This window comes from Cuculus canorus, chromosome 2 (assembly GCF_017976375.1).
Source record: "Cuculus canorus isolate bCucCan1 chromosome 2, bCucCan1.pri, whole genome shotgun sequence".
NCBI classification, from domain to species: domain Eukaryota; kingdom Metazoa; phylum Chordata; class Aves; order Cuculiformes; family Cuculidae; genus Cuculus; species Cuculus canorus.
In genome coordinates, this window is record NC_071402.1 from 75,874,800 (window position 1) to 75,896,816 (window position 22,017).

At 37.5% G+C, this 22,017-nt stretch overlaps 1 protein-coding gene across 6 annotated transcripts in view; it reads right to left on the bottom strand.

Moving 5' to 3' along the window:
• Window positions 1-22,017, bottom strand: part of SEMA5A (semaphorin 5A) — a 331,622-nt gene that overhangs the window by 119,063 nt on the left and 190,542 nt on the right. For all 6 annotated transcript variants that reach the window (XM_054059836.1, XM_054059835.1, XM_054059837.1 and 3 more), the window contains 3 exons: window positions 16,693-16,978; window positions 12,220-12,355; window positions 9,313-9,517 (listed from right to left, as the gene is read on the bottom strand). In XM_054059836.1, the coding sequence (XP_053915811.1) occupies window positions 9,313-9,517; window positions 12,220-12,355; window positions 16,693-16,978 (627 nt within the window). The remainder of the gene's footprint in view (window positions 1-9,312; window positions 9,518-12,219; window positions 12,356-16,692; window positions 16,979-22,017) is intronic.

Genomic DNA, 22,017 nt, shown 5'->3' on the forward strand with positions numbered 1-22,017 from the left:
CTTGATACAGTAAAATACATTTGGAGTGCAATCTACCTTTTTGTGACTCTACCTGCAAGTTACAGGACTGTTCACACAAAGGCCACAGAATTTGGAATAATGCATTATATTTTGGCAACCCTTGCAAATCACAGGAAAAAGTATATAAGGCATATCTTTATCGAGAAATTCTTTAGTTCATGAAGATTTGCCATACCCTACAACCAGGTCTGGATAAAAACAACAGAAAAAACACTCCACAAATACTACTGTGGAAAAACCCCTCTGATTACCAGTGGCACTGCTTGTATTTGCTTTGTTGTAAACGTTTGGATTTGAGGTTTACTGGGAAAAGGGCTGAAGAAGGAAGAAGCTCATAAATGTTAACAACAGGAGTTCAGTAGAATATCCCATTTAATGATTGCTTTGCTTACTGCTCAAATTAAATATCCCACATATAATAGCATCAGCCTTGTGACCCAATATCTGAGTCACTCTTACGCACGTCCACCTTAAATGAAAGTATTTTAAAAAGTAAAAGGCCTTGCAGAATAGTCTAAAGATATTCACAATGCTTAGCAATGTGTTGAGTTACCTCATCCTTCCTGAAAAGTTCTGATAAAGCTAATTCTAATAGCTGTTTTCAAAATTAGGACCTGTTGACCAGCACTGCATGCTACCAGGGACAAAACAAGAGATTTGAATACAGGCTTAGATGCTAATAGATATCTTAGCTTTGAAGACAGCAAAACAACACTGAGTGCCATGTGAGATAATACATCTACTCACAGCTTCACATTCTGTGCCTTACAGTTATCTCACAACAAATGAATGTAGGGGTTATCTGGTTTCCCTGCCAGGAAGAAGATGTGATACTCTCAAAAAACTAGAAAGGAAGAAGGAAAGGCTATTTGGGCATTCTAAGTTTTTAAAGTAGTCAAACAAGATTTGTGAGCTCAGTGCCTCTGTGATAAAAAGGAGCTGGTTTCCTTTTAACGGAAGGTTGAATTTTTTTCTCCGGCTCTTCATAATCTTTCCCTCCCTGGCCTGTGCATGAGTCTGTCTCCCATGCAAACAGAGCCATTTCTTTAGCCAATAGCTGCTTCTTGGTGTAGATCTGACTTTAAGTAGCGGCATGGAAGTGCACACACCATATGTTCTTCGGACATTTATTGATAGTCTTTATCCAACAGTGCAAGACAATTATAAAGACATAATGATAATCTGTAAAGAGAAAAAAAGGGCTTCTCCTACTTAAATTTATCCCATGAGAGAAGAGAATATAAATATCATCTACTCGCAACAGGCAATTCATGAACAAGCTATCTAAAATACAAACTACGTGAGCAAATATCAGCAACAAACTAATCAAAATAATGACCTATTTATGGGTTGCCTATAATACCAAAAAGTGACTACAAATAAGAGCTGGGTAATTTGTGAACCAAATAAGAGACTACAATTCTCACATATAAATTGCTGTCGATGAATAATTTAACCAGCAATAGTTAGAGCCATCTATTTATTAAGAAACCTCTTTAGCAGTCTCCAAATGGAGCTGGAAGAATGATTTATCTGTACACATAGTGATAGAGCCAAGGGAAATCAGTACTACTGGACATTTAGAATGCTGGGTTTGATCCTCTAGAGCCCTATAGTATCATTTATAACTATGTAGCCTGGACTTTGGACACAACCATTCTCATTTGGTAACACTTTAAAGGCACTTTGCCCAGTACAGATGACACAATGCACAAGTCAGTAGCAAATCAACATTTCTGTGTTTGAATTACATAGTAAAACAGCTGTGGTTTATACTGTCCTTTTTATGTGTTTAATGATATTTTACAAGGAAAATAACATAAATATTCCAGCAAGAATGCATAATAAGCGTTCTTAGTAAAATTAGCATGAATCCCAGAGAGAACATTAGACTCTGGAAGACAAAACCATGCAATCTTTTATATCTTTTTTTAAAACTCTGCATGAAAATGTTTCCTGGAAAGATTAATAATAAAGACAAAATATACATTCAGCCAGGGTTTTTCTTTATCAGAATTAGTGGTAGCTGCAAAAAGAGCAGAGAATAAGGTCATTAATTTTACAGTTTAAGCTCAATTCTTTAACAAATGTTCAAGATCATCCTGTTGCTGTTAGGACCAGTTTTAGACAGCAGAGTGATTGATGACTGTCCTTGCTTCAGGCTTCTTAAAATGACAGTGCATAAGGCCAGAAGATTAAGAAGTTACATGGAAGTAGTTTTAAAACAATTGCAGCAGTGCTTTACAGCTGTGTAAAGGCACAATATACCTTTGTCATGGCAAGGCATAACAAACAAATCAAACACATTTCTGCTACAACAGAGGAGAAATAGATTTAAAATGTGACAACTGCCTGCCATAGTGTATGTGCCCCAATATCCATCTGCACTCTGATTTCCTCTTTGGTCTGGTTTCAAACTAGAAAGTATTAATACGTACAAATAGAGTACCTACCATTTTCACACTTGACTTGAGATTCAAATTACAGCTACTTTGATCATTATTATTATTGCATTTACATTGTAGTTTTTAGACTACAAAGGTGTTTCTCAAATTGAGGGGAAAATTTTATAGCTTCTTTCTAGAAAAATTATCTACCGATTACTCCCAAGAACCTCAACATACTCGAGATAGTACCGGCAGAAATAGCACCAAACTGGAAAAAAAGTAGTCAATTCAAGCTTTGTTGCTCTCTTCACCGTGTATAAAATGCATATAAGCATATATTTTTCATTATAATTTTAAAGTTGGTAATTTTACACTTAATACATATATTATGACACCATGGACATTAAGCTGTGAAAGCTGCACAGTTTGATCAGAACCTGCACTCTGCCAGGTAAATCGCAATATTTCATCTGAAATGTTTTAGCAAAAAGCCCCATACATCTTTTTTTCCTTCATAAGACCTTAGCTGTTCCCTAGCAAAATATGTTGTGCACTGATTACAAAACCAAAAGAAAAATTACAGAACTGTAATGAAAATCGCACAGGAATCAAATTGTGCACTACTTTGCATCCATTTAATCCCACCCAGAAGGACAAAGAGAACAATCATAGAATTACTAGGTTGGAAAGGACGTACTGGATCATTGAGTTCAACCATAAGAACCACAAATTGTTTTGATAGCATTTCCAAACTGAGTTTCATGCATACTTCTGAATCACTTCATGAGTTTGGAACTTGTTTCTGGATAATCTACAGCATCAGGGCTTCAGGAGAAAAATGTTACATTTGTAGACATTTGCTACGGGTTATAATCCTTCTAAAGGCAAACATATGAAAAATCCATCTGCGTTATCAAAAAATATCTTTTGAAATTTCTTCTTGAAACATCTCTACTTCATAGTAATTGCTGTATGTGTTTAATCAGAATTATTTTTATTTTTATCCTTTGCATTGCTACCTGTACTTTTAAGTTATTAAGAGGCAGGGAAAGCACTTGCTAGGACATCTTGGAAAAGGAAGTTTGAAATTTGTTTTAACATCCTTCAGTCACTTTTAAGCCTCAGATAAAACCTGGTTTTATGGCATAAAAAATCAGGTTCAGTTCAGTGAACAAACAACTCTTTTTAGAGACATGTAACACAGCCAACAATAATCCTTTCTTCAGGGTTCATATTCTCTTAATAAATCGGCCATTCCCTAATTTCATCAATGCTAAACTATAAATCCCAACAGTCAAGACCTACCACTGGCCATATGCTGTTTTTACTCAGGATATAGAGGGGACTTCCTCTGTCCAACATGACTGAAGAACAGAGAAAACATGGGAATGTTTTTCACCAAGTTGCTTTTATAATATGACCTTAAAGTTTCTTTTCAGATAATGCAAATATTACCTTTTCTGAACTCCCAGGCAAGAACAACCAGAATTGTTTTCAGAATACACTCAAACTAGACACCATGCCTAATAATTTTCTTATTCATTCGAATAAGTCAATACATTTTGCAACAGTACTCTAAATAAGGGCTACTTGCTCTTGTTGCAGCGTCTTGTTTTCTGAAAAATGCTTTGAAGATGTTTTGATAGTGGAAAAGCTTTAACTGTGGGACGCACAGGCCTTTAAACTGAAGGAAAGAATGGAGAAATACAAGGGAGAAAAAAAAATGAGATGGAAAAAAAGGGACAAACGGGTGAGAAACACAACTATGACATATATAGCACCATTTTGCTTGAATTTTTTTCTAATGAAGAAGGAAGTAGAATCTTTTTTGAACTTCAAAAGTTGTCAGAATATTGAGTTGTTGTCGAGCTTTCTCTACTATTAACATATTATAGATGATTTTTAGTTTAGAACATTATGAAGGCTTTCCTTGACTTTCCTTTCTGAATCACTGAAAACTGTTTCAGGGATTTCTGCCTGCCTACAGCCAGCAGCACTGTGCTAGCTCAAAGCAACACAAAATGTGCAGGAATTGATATATCCCTTCATTCTGTGTTAGAAGCCAGTGCAGTGAAAGATTAAGAAGTGTTTCCAAAGTATTAAAGTATATTTTTTTATATTAGAAGTAGCTGTTAAATCCCAGCACATCAGAATCTCCTAGCAGAATGATGACTTGGCAAAGGTTTAGGAAACGAAGAATGTTGACACAGCAGATTAATGCATTTGCTTGCTTAGCCCCAGCTTCTCCTCAAGTAATACTATATCTATGTAAGGTTTAATGAAATTAGATTACCCTTTTATACCGTCAGCATTATTCTCCTCTGCAATATTTGTACTCTAAAACCAGGGTGGGTAGATAAGTCAATGTAAGCAGGGGAAGAGAGAATTTTCTCTTAACTACTGTCCATCTGCTTCAAAGAATGGGATTTCTGCTTTGAGTAACAAAGACATCAGAACATTCATTTGTATTCAATCCATTCTATATGCCTACCTTTCCATGGAATCAGCTTTGTGCATTTTAAAATACAATTTTTGTAAGAAAGTTGTAATGAATAACTACAAAAGTTATGCAGAGCACGTCATGCAGCATGGATTGGATCCATCCTGCTTTACACAAGTAGGTAAAGCTTACTGCCAGTACTTAACATTAGAGTTCAATGCACTTTCCTTTTGACAGCAGAGAGTGCACACTATTATCACAGCATTGACTAAAGATAAAATTTAGCCTAACCAGTTTGCACATTGTACTGGAAATGACAGACAGAGGATAATTTAAGTTGGAAGGGGCATCAGGAGGTCTCTAGTCTAACATTCTAGACAAAGGACAGCTATCTAGAACAGACTCATTTTCTCATCTAGGATGAAGGCCAGTTTCTTCAGCGTCTCCTCATAGGTCGTAGTGCTCCACCCTCCACTGAATTTGCTTCAGTTTACCAATGCCCTTTTTTTATTGGGAGAAGGTCAAAACTCAATGTGGTGTAAGCATGTTGAGTACATGGGGATAACCTTCTCCTTTGATGTGCTGCCTATGTTCCTGTTAATATAGCCCAAGATCACGTTCAGGTTGCTGTCTATCAAAGTCCTTAGTCTTTTCAGCAGAGCCATCTTCTGGACAGTCAGTCCCCAGCCTGAACCATTGCATAGAGTTAGTCTTTCCAAGATTTGGCACTTCATATTTGCACCTGTTGAATTTCATGAGGTTCTTGCTAGCACATCCCTCCAGCACTTCTAGATCCTTTGGATAGCAGTATGGCCCTTCTCTCACCTTCCACCTCCCTCCTCCTCCCACCAGCAGCTATTGGTAACAAAGACTGGTGTCAGGGGCATACTTGATGGAATGCACTCTGTTGCCTCTTCCAGGTAATTGATTAAAATGTTAAACAGTACAGGGCAGTATTCAGCTCCTTATCACTTGTATAGATCCCATTAACAAATACCCTCTGAACCTGATATCCAGACAGGTTTTACACGTCCAGTTGTCCACCCATACAGACCATACAATCTAATTTGGATATATGACTGCTGTGGGAATTAGCGTCAAAAGTCTTGCTAAAGTTGAGGTCAAAGTCTCTACTCTTACACAAATCCAGTCATTTTATCACAGAAAGTAATCATGTTGGTCAGATGTGATTCACCCTTCGGAAATCCATGCTGAACATTCCCAGTCACCAGCTTCTCCATAATGCGCCTACAGAGGTGTGCTCGATTTTCCCAGGGACTGAATGCAGACCAGCATGTTGTTTCCTGGATCATTCCCTTGGATTTTTTTTAAGATGTAGCACTCTGGTGAAAATTTAACCCCAAATTTTGCCACCATTTTTAATAATGCAAGAAAATTAAACCAGAAAAGATACCATAATGACAATTTTTTTTTCATTCTGGTAATGACTGTAACCCCACTCTTCCACCTCTCCCTTACACACACACACTTCACTGTGTATATAAACTTGGGGCAGATGAAATTGTATGGGCAAGTAAGGCTGGAGACTGCATAAATTCAAAGCTGTTTAAATTGGTCTGCTTCCAAAGCCATTTTTTATTTCCAAACAAAGCCATTTTTTATTTCCAAAGTTAATGCCACTGCCTTTTAGTTTTAGTTGTTTACAGAAGCAGTGGTGTTTTCTCAGTAATCTTTTACCGCATGCAGTTTAGAATGCAAACTCAATGTTACTTCTCCACAGCTTATACATAGCAAAGATGGAGAACTAAGATGCTGCATCATTAGAAATATCATGAAATTAAAGTTATGACCTGCACCTCAAAGAAGACAAAAATACTGCCTTTCTCTTCAAATCAAAAGATTAAACATAAATTACACTATGCATTTTGGTATATCTTGGGATTTTTAAACTACTTATGTATTGTAGGTATGATATTTATCTATAAACATGTGGGTGGTCATTTTAAAATCTATCAAAAAGGTAATTTTACTGAAAAGTGAATATTATATTTTTTAAAAAATAAAGCTTAGTACTTATTCAGTGTAGGGGAAAAGGGGACAGAAGAAATGTGAACCAAACCCACCATGATACAGTGAAACAGAAGTGAAATAGAATTGGTTCTGTCAAGAAAACTTCAAGAACACTATACTTTTACCTGCTTCTTTATCAGACATTTTCTCACACGTAGAAAACATCCACTATCCAGTTACACAAAAGCATGAGCTGGACTCAGACTAAAGATCCAGCTAAGGTAGCATCCTACTTCCACGAATGACCAAAATGAGAAGTACAGAAAGAATGAAAGCGGAAAACAAGCAGACATCGTAAGGAGTATAAGAGCAATATCTTTTTAACAGCAAGAAAAACTCATAAAAATAACCTAGAAACTTACTGAGTGCAATATATTAATGAACCATGCAACCTGAAGTTTTAGATCCTTGCTCACTGAATCAAACATGGAAGGAAACACTGTAGAATCACAGAATCGTAGAATAGTTTGGGTTGGAAAGAACCTTAAAGATCATCTAGTTCCACCCCCCCCTGCCATGGGCAGGGAGACCTCCCACTAGATCAGGCTGCCCAAGGCCCCATCCAATCTGGCCTTGAACACCTCCAGGGATGGGGCAGCCACAACTTCCCTGGGCAACCTGTGCCAGTGCCTCACCACTCTCATAGTGAAGAAATTCTTCCTTATGTCTAGTCTAAATCTGCCCCTCTCCAATTTATAGCCATTGTCCCTAGTACTGTCACTCCAAGCTTTTGTAAACTGTCCCTCCCCAGCTTTCCTGCAGCCCCTTCAGGTACTGGAAGGTCGCTATAAGATCTCCTGAGAGCCTTCTCTTCTCCAGGCTGAACAACCTCAACTCTCTCAGCCTGTCCTCATATGGAAGGTGCTCCAGCCCTTTGATCACCTTTGAAGCCCTCCTCTGGACTGGCTCCAACAGTAAGGGAAACTGAAAACTGAAAACAACCAGAATTACCATAAATGCCATCATTTTCAGTGATGTCATTATAATGTAAATATCCCACAATGCAGTGATAGTATCTTTGTATAAAAACAATTCAGTACATGCTTCGGTTATTCAGTTTCTGTCAGGAGACCTCTACAATACAAATAGCATTTAGTATTGGCACGATATCACTTAAAAGGCTATGATTTACCAACTAGCAGGCTCTTTAGACTACAGCTGGTGAAATTCAAGAACAGTATTAACCTAATAAAGCCTTTTCTTTTACTGCTTATCTTTCAAGGAGCACAATGAGAAAGTTACAAGGATAATTTGAAAAAAAAAAAAATGTTGTTTTATCCAAATGCACCAAGTTATTATAAAATTTCTTCAGATTCAAAAGAAGCAATCCTCTCCGCAAAATGATACCATGTTTTTAAGGGAAAATTAAATTATATAACAACACAATGAGCATTTTTCTTGGGCCCTTGATAAATGATAAGCAATAGGATAAACAGCTTTCTTCAGTAAATCATAATTTTAGTAATTAAAACGATTGATCCAGTTTCTACTGAATCAATGACAATTTTGAAATTTACTTCCTTGATTGCAAGATCAAATAAGTAGGATTAGATTTTTTTTCCTCTTGTTGATCAATAGATTCTTTCACTAAATTTATAGTATTCGGTATCTACTCGTTGTGAGACAAAGTATGCACATTATCAAACCCTTGCTTTGGTGTGCTACTCCATACTAATGTGCACGGGACAAAGTATTTGAGAACTATCCTAACTTTTATGTCATGAGGTTCTAAATATGTTACTACAACCTAGCATTTCAGTCTCAGCTGGGGAAATCTTTGTTCTGCAAAACCAATTCTCTTAACACTGTTACTGTTTTTAAGAAGCCCGAAATTTTGAATGAAGAAAGCAATATTTCTAATCAAGGACATGTTAGGTGGAAGATTATTTTCCTTTCATTTGTGAGCTGGGATATAAATGGACAAATAATAACGCAAGGTGTAAAACTGCATAATGAGTGACTTAAAAATGAGATGAAACAGGAAGGTAATAAAATATTTGTGAGCAGAAAAGTCAGAAAATAATAGCAGTAATTGTATTTGCTACTTGCAGTTACTTCTCTCTCATAAGATCCTAAACCATCATTTTGTGAGTGACACTGTACTCTGAACTACATAAAAGAATAAAAAAGAGAAAGTTGTGAAGTCATTTTTGTAGAATTTCCAACTATTCGTTCCCTTAAGAGCATGTAGGCTTCACACCTTCAAAAGAGAATAGGAAATAGACACTAGAATTTGACTTCACAATATAATACAAACAAACATTGTGAACTGCAGAATTCTTCTGTTCAGAAGAGGGATAAAATAGAGTTAATGCTGTCAAAGAGGAAAAGCTGTTGTTTAAGGTGCTCTATACACATTCTATAACTGATGGAGCATTAGAACTCATAGATCACATAAACTTTGCAGTTACCACAACAATGCACAGTTCCTACCTGTAGCAAGATAGATGATATGGAAAAGCATGTCCTTGCCCTGTACTACATCCACAACCACATGGGAAAATCGGCTATTGTCTTCCATGAAGTATGGAATTGGAATAACTGGTTGAACGACCTCATGCATTAAGAAAAATTTTTGAGCATCTTGAAGATTTCTCTCAGTCAGATTTACATACAAACCCTGGTCCATGGTGCCACACTGTAAACAAAGAGAAGTAACATTACTATATGTGTCAACTATAACAGAAGATTTACTCTCTGAATTACAGCACAGGAAAATAAAACCCAAGAGTATATCTTGTAGTGACACTGTGAAATTCCATTTTCAGGTCTCATTTCAGTGCTGCTCAGTCTGTCCACACAGTGACTGAGGCAGCTCCATTTTCCTGAAGCTTGAATATGGAGGATGTCTAACTCTAAACAATACGGAAGGACACTGACCTCTACAGTGGGCTATAGCAATATTTTGCTATATCCTATGTTCACAGGGCAGGAAGGAGAAAAACTACTGTTCAACAACCCATAGAATTTTCTGACTGTTTTTCTTTATAATTTACATAGACATAGTGCTAAAGACACAATAAATTTTCAAAGGAAAATTCATGTTCTACCACAGCCAAGGTCTCAGAGAGATCTTAGGACACAGCACCACATATATTCCCATCAGCTTCTTCGGGCTATGCTTTCACTAGCCAAAAATGGAAATTGCAAAGCTCTAACTATAAAGTGTTATTCATAGCAAAGACATTTTTGCTTTGAAACAGACCCTATTTTATATCTGAAAATGGAACTCTTCTCTTACAGGAAAGCATTCACTAATTGCACTCACTAATTTCAAGCACAAATAAATAAAGCAAAATAAGTGGCAGTTAATTTAGCATCTTTGTGTTTAAGTCTTCAGCTAACTGAGGACACAAAGGAGAAAGCTATTTAGTGAATGGAAATATGTAAACATCCACATGTTTACCCATGCATAATTGCAGAGAAGTAAAGTAATACTTCACAATGTTTATCAAATATGTCAGTTATGTGAAACGCATACCTAAGTCATATTTGGGAAAGATAGTTAAGCAACTGTCAGGAAACAATCACTTGCTCTGCAAGTACTCTGCACGTCAGGAGGGTGAAAAAAATAAACCACACCAAAGAAGAATTTCTCTAAATCTATCAAGCAGGAAATATTCCAGCTGGAACATTCATAGTACACTGAAATACATGTGGTCCTTGGTCTTACAATGGAAACTGTCCTGTGTAAAGAGAAAAGCAACAGTGTCTGGAGAAAAACAGTGTTCCTCAAAACTGGGACTCCAATAGTATTCAAATCTGGAAAATATTTCATTAATATAATATAGCCTTGGAAATACAATGTCTGATGTTAACTATCACTACATAGCAGTAGTCTTCCTTCAAAACACATGCTTCTGTGTAGGTGAATACTATGAGGAAAAAATCTACTTCTGAGATGACATAAACTGGTTTTTGTTTTGAACTTCTGATATCATAAGGACTCTACAAAAGTCTTTTTGGGAAGTAAACCAGTGACTCAGCCAATGAATATATTACATCTACATGCTTATGAACTCTAAAACACCATTAAGTCACAAAAAATGTTTACACCTAGCTCTAAGCATTAGACTAGCTTGTGGTGTACATCACTGCTGCAGTTACAGAGCCAGAAATCTAAAAGAAAGTTCAACAGAATATAAGGCAGCACCTGCAAAACAACAGAAGTTCAACATCACTAACGATATCTAGAGAATAGTTAATGTCAATTGGCTTCAATACTGCACTATAAAAGGTCCTGTTACAATTTTTAATACTAGCACTGGTCTGCAAAGCTGTTGCTGAATGAGATATGATACAACCGTTGCCACTGTTCTTATAAATTTGATGAAGTTCCAGCCATATTAAAATCAGCCAGACTATCCAAGCAAGAAATTTTTTCAACACCTCAGTCTTGACTGGGATTTAGATATAAGCACTAATTGCACAGTAGAGATTTAAACCATTTTTACACAGCCATAAAGCTGTCATCTTTGTTTGTATGTAACATTCTGTATGGTGCTTTCACAACAATTAGTGCATTAATACAAGGTTTGTATGGAGAGGTTAATAACTTTTATTGGACTTGCTCACCTAGCCAGAAAGAAGGTAAGATTTTCTCCTTCAAAAATGTAGCCTCAAAGAGACTCTTATACTATCACTATTTTGACAATGCAAGTATTCCTACAAGATGTAAAAAGCTGTATACAGATGTAGTCTACTTCTGTAATGTGGTTTACTTAAATAGTATCTTGTGATGAAGCTAATGTCAAACATACCATTTAGGAAAGGTAACATGGCTCTGGTCTGTAATTCAGAGCATATTCAGTGCCTTATTTTCCTTCCTTTGCATAAAGCAGGACATGATTAAAACTACTCACAATCCCCAATGGGTGATTCAGTTTCATGCTTGCAAAGATCTCATGACCCTTAGGAAAAGGTAGGGAAAGCACTGAACTTGTGAAATTGCATTGAGATTAAGGGAAGGTGAAACGTGGATAGCACAAATACAATGTAAAAGAGAATAGTAGTTTGATCACACTTCAGCCAGGAATTAACATTACCTTGGCAGATAACGATAGTGTTTAACTTTCACATAAGTTTGAAGTAAAACTTTTTCTTTAAATACCTTTCAAATCAGATCTGCTTTTCAACTCAATTTATTTTGTAGAAGGATAAAATTAAGTATATTTAAATAAGGGAATCTCTTGGGATCTCTTAAGCTTTTCAGGGCTTTTTTTTTTTTTAAGATCTCAGCCTATACCATACTGCAAAACTGGACTTATTAATTAGGAATCATACAGCACTTTGAAAAAAAAACCTCATGTAAAATATATTCCTTCTCCCACGCATCTGTACCTGAAAATTAGGGTTAGGATTGGGATATGGAAGCCAAGCAGAGCGAGAGTTTTCCTGGTATTTGAAGGGTCCATTAAAGGCCTGTGTTATGGCACTCAGGTTGAAAACACAAACTGCCGAGGCTGCTATGCTGTTCCTGCAAAAGAAATACAAGGATGAACTGAAGTAACAACATCAAGAACTCTATTTGCTAGAAAGGTAAATAAAAAAGGCAATAATTCCCTAATCCTTCAAGTAATTAACAAAGCAGATGTAATCAGCTAAGAGATGATACCCCAAGATAATGATATATACCGTGCTGATTCAGGCACAGACATTAGATGTAAATTTTTTGTCATCCTTGCCAAGTTGCTGGAGGGAGAAATTAATAACTTCGTACCTTTTGTTGCTCTCTAATACCACAAGACCTTACTTCCACATAAAATCATATGCATCAGGGACACCTTTATTCTAGTTACAAAGTTCAGGATGAGCTTATTCTCAGGGCTCATTAATATTTCTTCTGTAAAACCAATGGAAGCACGACAGAAGTAAGAATTTTCAATGTATGGTATGTCTCTAAACTCTATGGAACCCCTGGGTAAGACACTTCCACAAAATAACCCTGTCTTCCAAGAGGTGTTGTACAGTAATAAATATGCAAATTCCAGAAACCTGTCAAGAGAAAACAACTCGGACAGCATACTTTACAAGATATTTTGTTAGAGAAATAAACAGCATCCAGGCAGAATATATAATTTCCTTTTCTTTTCTTGATAATGTGATATACATGACAACAAAGTAATTCTGCACAGTGTAAACAATATAATCCAGTGACCATGAGAGCTCATAATATGGAGAACTGTGTTCTCTTCCACAATTTGAGATAAAGAGATAGATAATAAAGGTAGCAGTTGCACACATTTCTATTACAGGTAAAAATGCTGACAATTCATCCACACAGCATTCTATTTTGTTTTTTCTATTTTCTTTCTTCTCCACTCCCCTTCTTTTAACTTAGCCTTAATTACACTGCATTGTACAGAGGGTTTAAGACTACTATAGACATTCCAAAATGATGGAAAGAAAAAATCATTGGATTTGATAATTCCTTGCCTATATAAACTATCACGAAATGGCAGCTCACTAATATTATTACTTATACCAATGTCATCTTAGAATCACAGAATGGTTTGGGTTGGAAGGGACCTTAAAAGGTCATCTAGTTCCAACCACCTTGCCATGGGAAGGGCCACCTCCCACTAGATCAGGCTGCTCAAGGCCCCCTGCAAACTGGCCTTGAACACTTCCAGGGATGGGGCAGCCACAACTTCCCTGAGCAACCTGTGCCAGTGCCTCAGCATCCTCATCTTCCTAATGTCTAATCCAAAGCTTCCTCCTTCTAATTTAAAGCCATTCCCTCTATCTTATCATAACATGCCCTTGTAAAAACCTTCTCCCCAGCTTTCTTGTAGGCACCTTTCAGATACTGGAAAGCCGCTATATTGTCTTCTCGGAGCCTTCTCTTCTCCAGGCTGAACAACCCCAACTCTTTCAGCCTGCCCTCATAGCAGAGGTGCTCCATCCCTCTGATCATCTTTGTAGCCCTCCTCTGGAACCATTCCAACAGTTCCATTCTTTCTTATGCTGGAGATTCCAGACCTAGACACTACTCCAGGTAGGGTATCATCAGAGTGGAATAGAGGGGTAGAATATCTTCCTTTGACCTGCTGGCCACATTTCTTTTGATGCAGCCCGGGATATCTTTGGCCTTCTGGACTGCAAGTGCTCATTGCCAGCTCATGCCGAGCTTCTTATCCACCGGCATCCTCAAGACCTTCTCTGCATGGCTGTTCTCAAGCACATCATTCCCCATCCCGCATTGAAACTGCGTATTGCCACATGTAAGACTTTGCACTTGGCCTTGTTGAACCTCATGAGATTCACATAGGCCCACTTCTCCAGCTTGTCCAGGTCCCTCTGGATGACAACCCATACTTCTGGTGTAACAACTGCACCACTCAGCTTGGTGTCATCTGCAAAATTGCTGAGGGTGCACTTGATCTCACTGTCAATATCATTGATGAAAATATTAAACAGCACTGGTGTCAGTATGGACCCATGAGGGACACCATTTGTCACAGATCTCCATCTGAGAGACCCATCTGCTTTCTTGAATTTCTTGAAGTCCTTAAAGGACATCACACTCATGCTTACAGAGTTTCAGATGATCTGATAGAAACAAAATCAGCTTCATAATGAAGCAGTGGCTATAGTGGACTTAATTGTTAGCCACACATATAGAATACAGGCTTTGCTATTACTCAATCATTATTGAGAGAAAAGCTTTATTTTTTCCCACAAAATGATTCACAGTATATTTAAAAAAAAGGCATTAAGGTACAATAATATCATTGCAATTCTGTAGGTAATGAGGTTGACAAACGCTGAATGTGGTTCAGTAATATCTTGTGCTGTTGCACCAACAGAAATGAATAGGTTGTTTCTCTTCATGAGAAATCCTGGCACTTCTTCACCATCAGGCTGCAGGTCTCAATGGTGTCAGTACAGGTTGTGCAGATATCTCTGAACAGATATTCAACACGAAGAAGTAATCCTTACTTTACAACATTTCAACAATGTCCAAAAATTTAGTTACAATATTTGATGGCAGAAACAATTATAATTTAAATGCAGATATCAAAAAATCCCACCCCTGAACAGATGTAATTAATTCCTCTTTGAATAGTCCATTTCTTTTAGAGAAGACAGAATGCTGAGCTACTGGAGTAGAGTGAAGTAGCAGCTAGGTTTCAAATACTGCTTAATTCATTGTAACAAATGCAGTCTTACATTAGTGAGTCCCTTCTCAGAAGAGCCAGGGGTGCTTATGACAGCCCTGACATCCTTATGCAACTTCAGAAAATGTGGAATTTGTATCACAGGAAACTCCATCATTCCCCAAATTGCCAGGACAGCCCTTTGGAAACAAGAACTTGCTCCCCTTCCACAGCCAAAGCCCTGTGGATTTTCTGGAGCAGAATTCCTCCAGTCATGCTCTCTTCTGATCATGTTGAACAGCGAATGCCACCTGAGAATTACCTATCTTCTAAGACTCAAACTAGCTAGCAAAACAGACCAATGAAGTTAAGATTACTGTTGAACACAGTATGAAACGTTCTTATCCCCAGTAGCCTTAAATTCTTTACTATTTCTTTTTTAAAAAAGGAGTATTTAATGTATTGCTCCAGTACAGGAACAGGGTTAAGCTCATCATCTGATGTCCCAAATCAGGAATCATCACAGTCTGGTGCAAGCAGTCAGTCTCTCACTAGTCTTGCTCACTGTCTGAGCCACTGGTGATGTGGCCAGTCTGAGTCTGGAAGATGTTCAGGTGTGCTAATAAAGGGCTGTACTAAAAGACAGCGAAGGCTCAAGTCTCCCCTAAAAAGGAGATTTTAGCTTCATTCATGCTCATGGCCTAAAAAACCTTAGGATCATAATTTGCTGCCATTAATTTGTAACTGTTTCCACAGTCTATAAATGGATATTTATAGAAAGTGGGTATTCAGGTATTTACAGCAGTAGAAAGGGGCACTATGTGCCCAAGTACCTTTTATCAGTAAAATTCTAGGCAAAAATGACTTACACAGCAAGACTCTGCAAGCAAGTAAGAGACTCAGACACCAAAATTTGAAATTCTGTTCCAGTGGCCTAAACACTGGTCTGCACAGCCATAACGTACGGGCTGCTCTTACTAGAGCAATAAATGAACTCCAGTTATCATGTTTAAAGTAATAAAGGACATTCCTGAAATGAGTGTCTCTTTTTTCCTAAAAGTTAAACAGCTCTTGGTATCAAGCCCAGAGTCTAGGAAGCTTTTATGTTGTTCCAATATTTAGCATTTCACGAATGTTAATTGGTAAGACAAAACTGTATATTGTTTAATTTTACCATTTTTTTTATATAACAGATTCGGTTAAAATTAGACTTAATTTTTTATTTGACCCTCAAACTGACATGAATACATGTCCAGACTAATTTAAAATACATAAGACCACCTCTTGTGCTCTTTTGATTAGGGTGAACTCTTCCTGACATGGTCAAATTAATGGCCAAATGATGATTGTGTCACATTAAAATTATAGAATATTTATTTCATAAATACACAATGCATTTATGTATTATAATAGTGTACAAAATAAAAAATAGTAGCTTTATAAGAACACATGAAAATGATGACAGTGCAAACACAACTGGCTCCCTGCTGTAAGGAAATATTCAGCCTTTTTCCTCTTTTCATATTCCTTCAAAAATTCTTGTGCAAAACATGTGGAACTGACACTTGTTCACAAGAGGACAGTGGACAAGGCAAAACATTAGTTTGAGTGTATGATGTTTACTTGGCATATGAAAAAGAGAGCCACTCAGGAGCTTTAGTTTTTACTTTCATAAATAGTGAGAAAAATAAAATATATCACGGAATTTACTTACACATTAGTGGTAAAAATCCCATAAATCAAGTCCAATTCTGGCAGGAAGAAAGTGCTCTGTAGTTCATTATAGTAAAATGGAATTTCTCCAGGGCGAGAGCAGTTTAGCCGAGCTTTCATGAAGGTAGTCCAGGTATCCTCCAGCACAAACTTGCCACCAATATCATTTTTGCACACCCGAGCAGCACGAGAGAAGACTGTTTTCCCACAGTCATGTTCCACTGCATTCTCCCGGAAGAAGAAGTAGGTAAAGTTCCCAATGTCATAAGATGACACAAAATTTGGCTCTGAAAATAACAGAAAAATATATTATTTATGATCTTCTTGTGATGCATACACTTATATTTACATGGAATGTGGATTGATCTTCAAGTATTAGATTTAGAAAAACACATCTTTTATCATCCTTGCAGAGGACTGGCCTCGTGACATCTCAGCAGGCTAACTCACGTCCAGCCAGGATTATGAGCTACATGAACATGGCTAGAAAGACTCTTCGCTTTGGGTGTCTATCATACATAACTGTGTTGGGCAGCTCTGGCCCAGCTCACTGCACCTTACTGTTAGAAGCATCACTGAGTTTTCTTCTCTACAAATGTGCACTGTAAATTTTGTAAAAAAAATTGCTTTCTCTGTTGTGTTAACTCTGGTTTTGCTTTTCCACCACGTCATTACTTCAGATTAGCAAGAATGATGGATGGTATCAGATCATGACTAAGAATATGCTCAGAGGCTGTAATAAAAAGAAAAAGAATTCTACACAAGAGCATTGATGGTAAAATAACCTGATTTCAGTCATCTCTTGCTTAAAGCTTTCAATAGTATTACAGTATTTTTTCTTTTTTTTTAAATATATTAAAAACTGATCAAAGAAACTGATGGTGATGCATAAGAATTAAAGAATATATATTTTAAAAATCTAGAAAATAACAGATGGCACTATTTCTTACAACTACAACAACAAAAAGGAATAGTGGGTACCAAAGACAATAAACAAATGGCCCATTTCCCATAAGGATTACTAAAATTGAGGAGAGTCAATGACCTTAGGAGAGACTGACAATCTAATGCGTTCTTAAAAGAAAGACAAATTTGATCTACAAATTTGAGGATGTTTGCTGAATGCATATCAGTGTAGAATAATATTTAATAATATTTATTTACAAATATCAATGCTAAGACCACAAAATTATGTTCTAATAATCACAAAATTGTATCCTATTTTAGACAAGTTAGGCAGCTTTTGAGACATCAAATATTAAATACATATCCAGAGATACTTGCATGAAAAATTTGCATGAATGAAGCCTAATTATGTTTCATTCATTCTCAAAACAAATCAATGCTTTCCACTCTATGGAACAAACTTTTCTTTATTTATCAAAATTATACTAGAAATAAAATCTTTTTAAGACTACCAGGCTAACTAAAAAAACCCAAATCATTGTCCCTGATCATCCCATTTCAATTTCTATCCATACCACGCCTACACATTATTTCTTTTAATCTGTAAAGTACTTTCTCTATGCAACATCCTTTTAGATTGTTCTAATATTCAAGGAAGGAACTACTGTCTGTGGAGGAAAGAAAAAGCATTCACAAGTCTGAGTGCAACTTGGTCTACTTGTCCACCATACCAAGGTTAGGCCTTAAAGCAATATCCACTGAAGGTAGACATAGCATGAAAACCTAAAATTTTCCAACAACGCATTCGACTTTCTGTAGCCTACAACTGCGCTTCCTCTTTGAAATCACCTCAAGACTATCTTGACTAATGTAAAAAGATTCTACTTATTGTGCAAACACTCAACATCTATTTGATCCACTCCCAAAAACATCCTGTACAGCCATTAAAAACAGAAGCTCTGCCATGCAATGAGGCCCGTGATGATGATGCCTCTCATTGGAGACCTAGTGATGTAAAAAGGTTTTACACTGGCACAGGATCTCACTGCAGAGCCAAAAACACAACTGGAAGCAGTGAGAGTGTGGAGAACAATGAATTACAAAATAAAATTTTCATGAACCATATGAAAAAAATAATATGCAATGCATTCAGAATGTTTTAAGGTTCTTGAAAAATCCAATGTCACTCTTTCAAGAGACAATATTTTAAAACAGTACTGATAAATACAATACGTGTATAACCAAAAATTAGTACTCATATTTCATGGATTCAAAACTGAGAGACAATCCATACATCTGCACACACCCATGCATATACTTTACTGATCATGAACTGATGAAAATGTGACCTGCTGTTGAAACTTGTGAAAACTGTTTTCATTTGCATGAAACTTAATAATCGCGGAGCTACCTGGGGGAATTTTGTGGACATGAAGGGATTAGCATGTCAGATGTTATTTATTTCATTTCCTCTTTAGCAAAGGTGAAGTAAATCACTTCAAAGGGAAAATGAGATTTCCATCTAGGAAAAATTAGTTCAGATGTTTCCAAATATTGTGCTGTGAACTCCTATTTGTTCATCTGGAGGTCTTCCATAAAAAGCTTTTAATGCAGATAGTGAAGTTACTCTCTTGTTTCCTGCTGAACTTGCAAATAGTTCTTGAATGGTGAATGCATCTTATTTGTGAATTATTACATTACCACAATGGCAAGGATTCTAGTACGTGACAGGATACAGCTAGTATGGATCAACATGAGAAAGTTAACCTGTAATAATGGCACAAGTTTTGTCTATGACCTTTATAGATTTTTTATATTCAGTTTATGGATACATTAGGCTGACTAGATTTCCTCAAATTAAATGGAACCAATGGAATCAGGAAAGCAAGAAAACTAGTTTATCGGTGCAACAAGACAAAGATCGTCACACAACGTGGAGCAGTGCTTGACACATACACATGGTCACACACTGAAAGCATTGGGTGGCTAGCTGGCACCTAAATTCAGTTGGAGGCCACTCACAAGTGGTGTTCCCCCCGGGCTCAGTGCTGAGTCCAGTTCTGTTCAATATCTTTATCAATGGTTTGGATGAAGGGATTGAATGTACCCTTACTAAGTTTGCAGATGACACTAAGCTTGGAGGAAGGGTCAGTCTGCTTGAGGGTAGGGAGGCTCTACAGAGCGATTTGAACAGGCTGGACTGATGAGCTGACACCATTGGTATGAGGTTCAAAAATGTCAAGTGCCAAGTCCTGCACCTGGGACACAATGTAGTGTGCAGCGCTACAGGCTTGGGGAAGTGTGGCTAGAAAGCTGCCTGGCAGAGAAGGACCTGGGAATGCTGGTCAACATCCAACTGAACATGAGCCAGCAGTGTGCCCAGGTGGCCAAGAAGGTCATTGGCATCTTGACCTGTATCAGAAACAGCATGGCCAGCAAGACCAGGGAAATGATTCTGCCCCTGCATTTGGCATTGGTGAGGCCACACCTCAAATACTGTGTTCAGTTTTGGGCCCCTCAGTTCAAGAAAGACATTGAGATCCTGGAGCGTGTCCAGAGAAGAGCAACGAAGCTGGTGAAGGGGCTGAGGAACAAGTCTTATGAGGAGCAGCTGAGAGAACTGGGATTGTTTAGCCTGGAGAAGACGAGGCTGAAGGGAGACCTTATCACTGCCTACAATTACCTTAAAGGAGGTTGTAGAAGGGTGGGTGTTGGTCTCTTCTCCCAAGTGATAGGAGGAGAGGAAACGGCCTCAAGTTGCAGCAGGGGAGGTTCAGATTAGACAGTAGGAAAATTTTCTTCAGCTGAAGGCTCTGGAACAGGTTGCCCAAGGAGGTGTTTGTATCACCAACCTTGGAGATATTTAAAAGACAGGTAGATGAAGTGCTTGGGAATATGATTAAGCAGTCAACAGGTACGCTTGGACTCTATAATCTCAAAGGTTTTTTCCAGCCAAGCAATTCTATGATCCTGTGTTGATGCTGTCTGACAGCACGGTCTCCTGTAGGCACTGGATGCAGCTCTGCCATGCAGCACGTGCTGATGCTGCAGCCCAGAGAACGGCATTCCTGTAGCATAAAAATGAGGGTGTGCTGCACTTACACAGGCAGTGTAAAGACAGACTAGTGGATTCAGGAGTGAAAAACTTACTGGGAATGTGATGGGGAACTCTTTAGGTCAAAAGTAGCCAAATGGTGCAGCCCCACCTTTCCCGCCTCTTGCTAGCTTCTTCCCAAGTCACACCCAGGTTTTTGCTGGGAAAGCAGTAACTGGAGTGGTCCAAAACAACGCCGGGAAGTGAGCCAACAACTAAGCAATACAGATGAACAAGGATGTCGTGTATAAACTTATTTTCTAGACTCTTTTTATTTAGTGGTGTAGATGTAGTCTGAGTGGGTAAAAAGATGAGAGGAACTGTACAGAAGCTTTCTCGGGTAAGAACAATGAGAAACAGGAGCCTAAGAGAGCTCTGCAAGAGTATCTGAGGCAGTCCTGGCCTCTTCTTGCTTCCTGAAATTTGGAGTAAGAATGTTCTTTTCTGCTCTCTGCTCTATAAAACTCAACATCCTCTGAAATAGATTAGTATAACTCAATTTACCTAGTTAGTGGATGCTACTCTTTCCAGAGTGAACCAAATGACAGAGAATGATCTTTCTGTCCTTCTGGAGGTAACAGCAATTAACTTTAAGCATTATAACCTCTGAAACCTACTCTGAGCAAGAAAGAGCTGTGATTTTCATCCACTGTCCCTGTAAGACGTGACCAGTAGCATCACGTAAAATGCATTAAGAGGCCCATACAAAAATGAAATTAAGCCCAGAAATGTGAAAAGAAAGCTGAAATCAGAAGTTTGCCAGACCTACGCACGGATTAAATTATATGTATACAAAAAAAAAGACACACAAAGATGTATGTATATATAATATATTCAAAATCTTAGAAGTCTAGATAATGGTCTAATGCTGAACAACATCTGTTTGACGCTTGTTCATTGACCTCACTAGTTAAATGAATCACACCCTTAAACTGTTAGCCTCTACAGACCTATTTCTTCCAATACTTGTATTCAGCCAAATACCTAATGGCATTAAATTCTAGGAAGATGCTTTGGATTTTTCTTGAATAAGGTTCAACTTCCAGCTAGAAATGCTCTCCAAAATAGAAGCTTAAAATAATGGAAAGAATTTAAGCTCCAAATGTGTCTATTTTATTTTCTTTCACCTTACTGACATAATTAATGAAGTCCATTTCTTATTTGCATTTTGCAAATATATTAGTTACATTAATTAAATATATTATTCATATTCATTAGCGCGTAGCCCTCTGCAACTGTTGAAAAACAGTATAGATCTTGCATTAGGCTGACCAAGGCATCACTGCTCATGAATGTTTAAGGACAAATCTCATTTATTGATTAAAA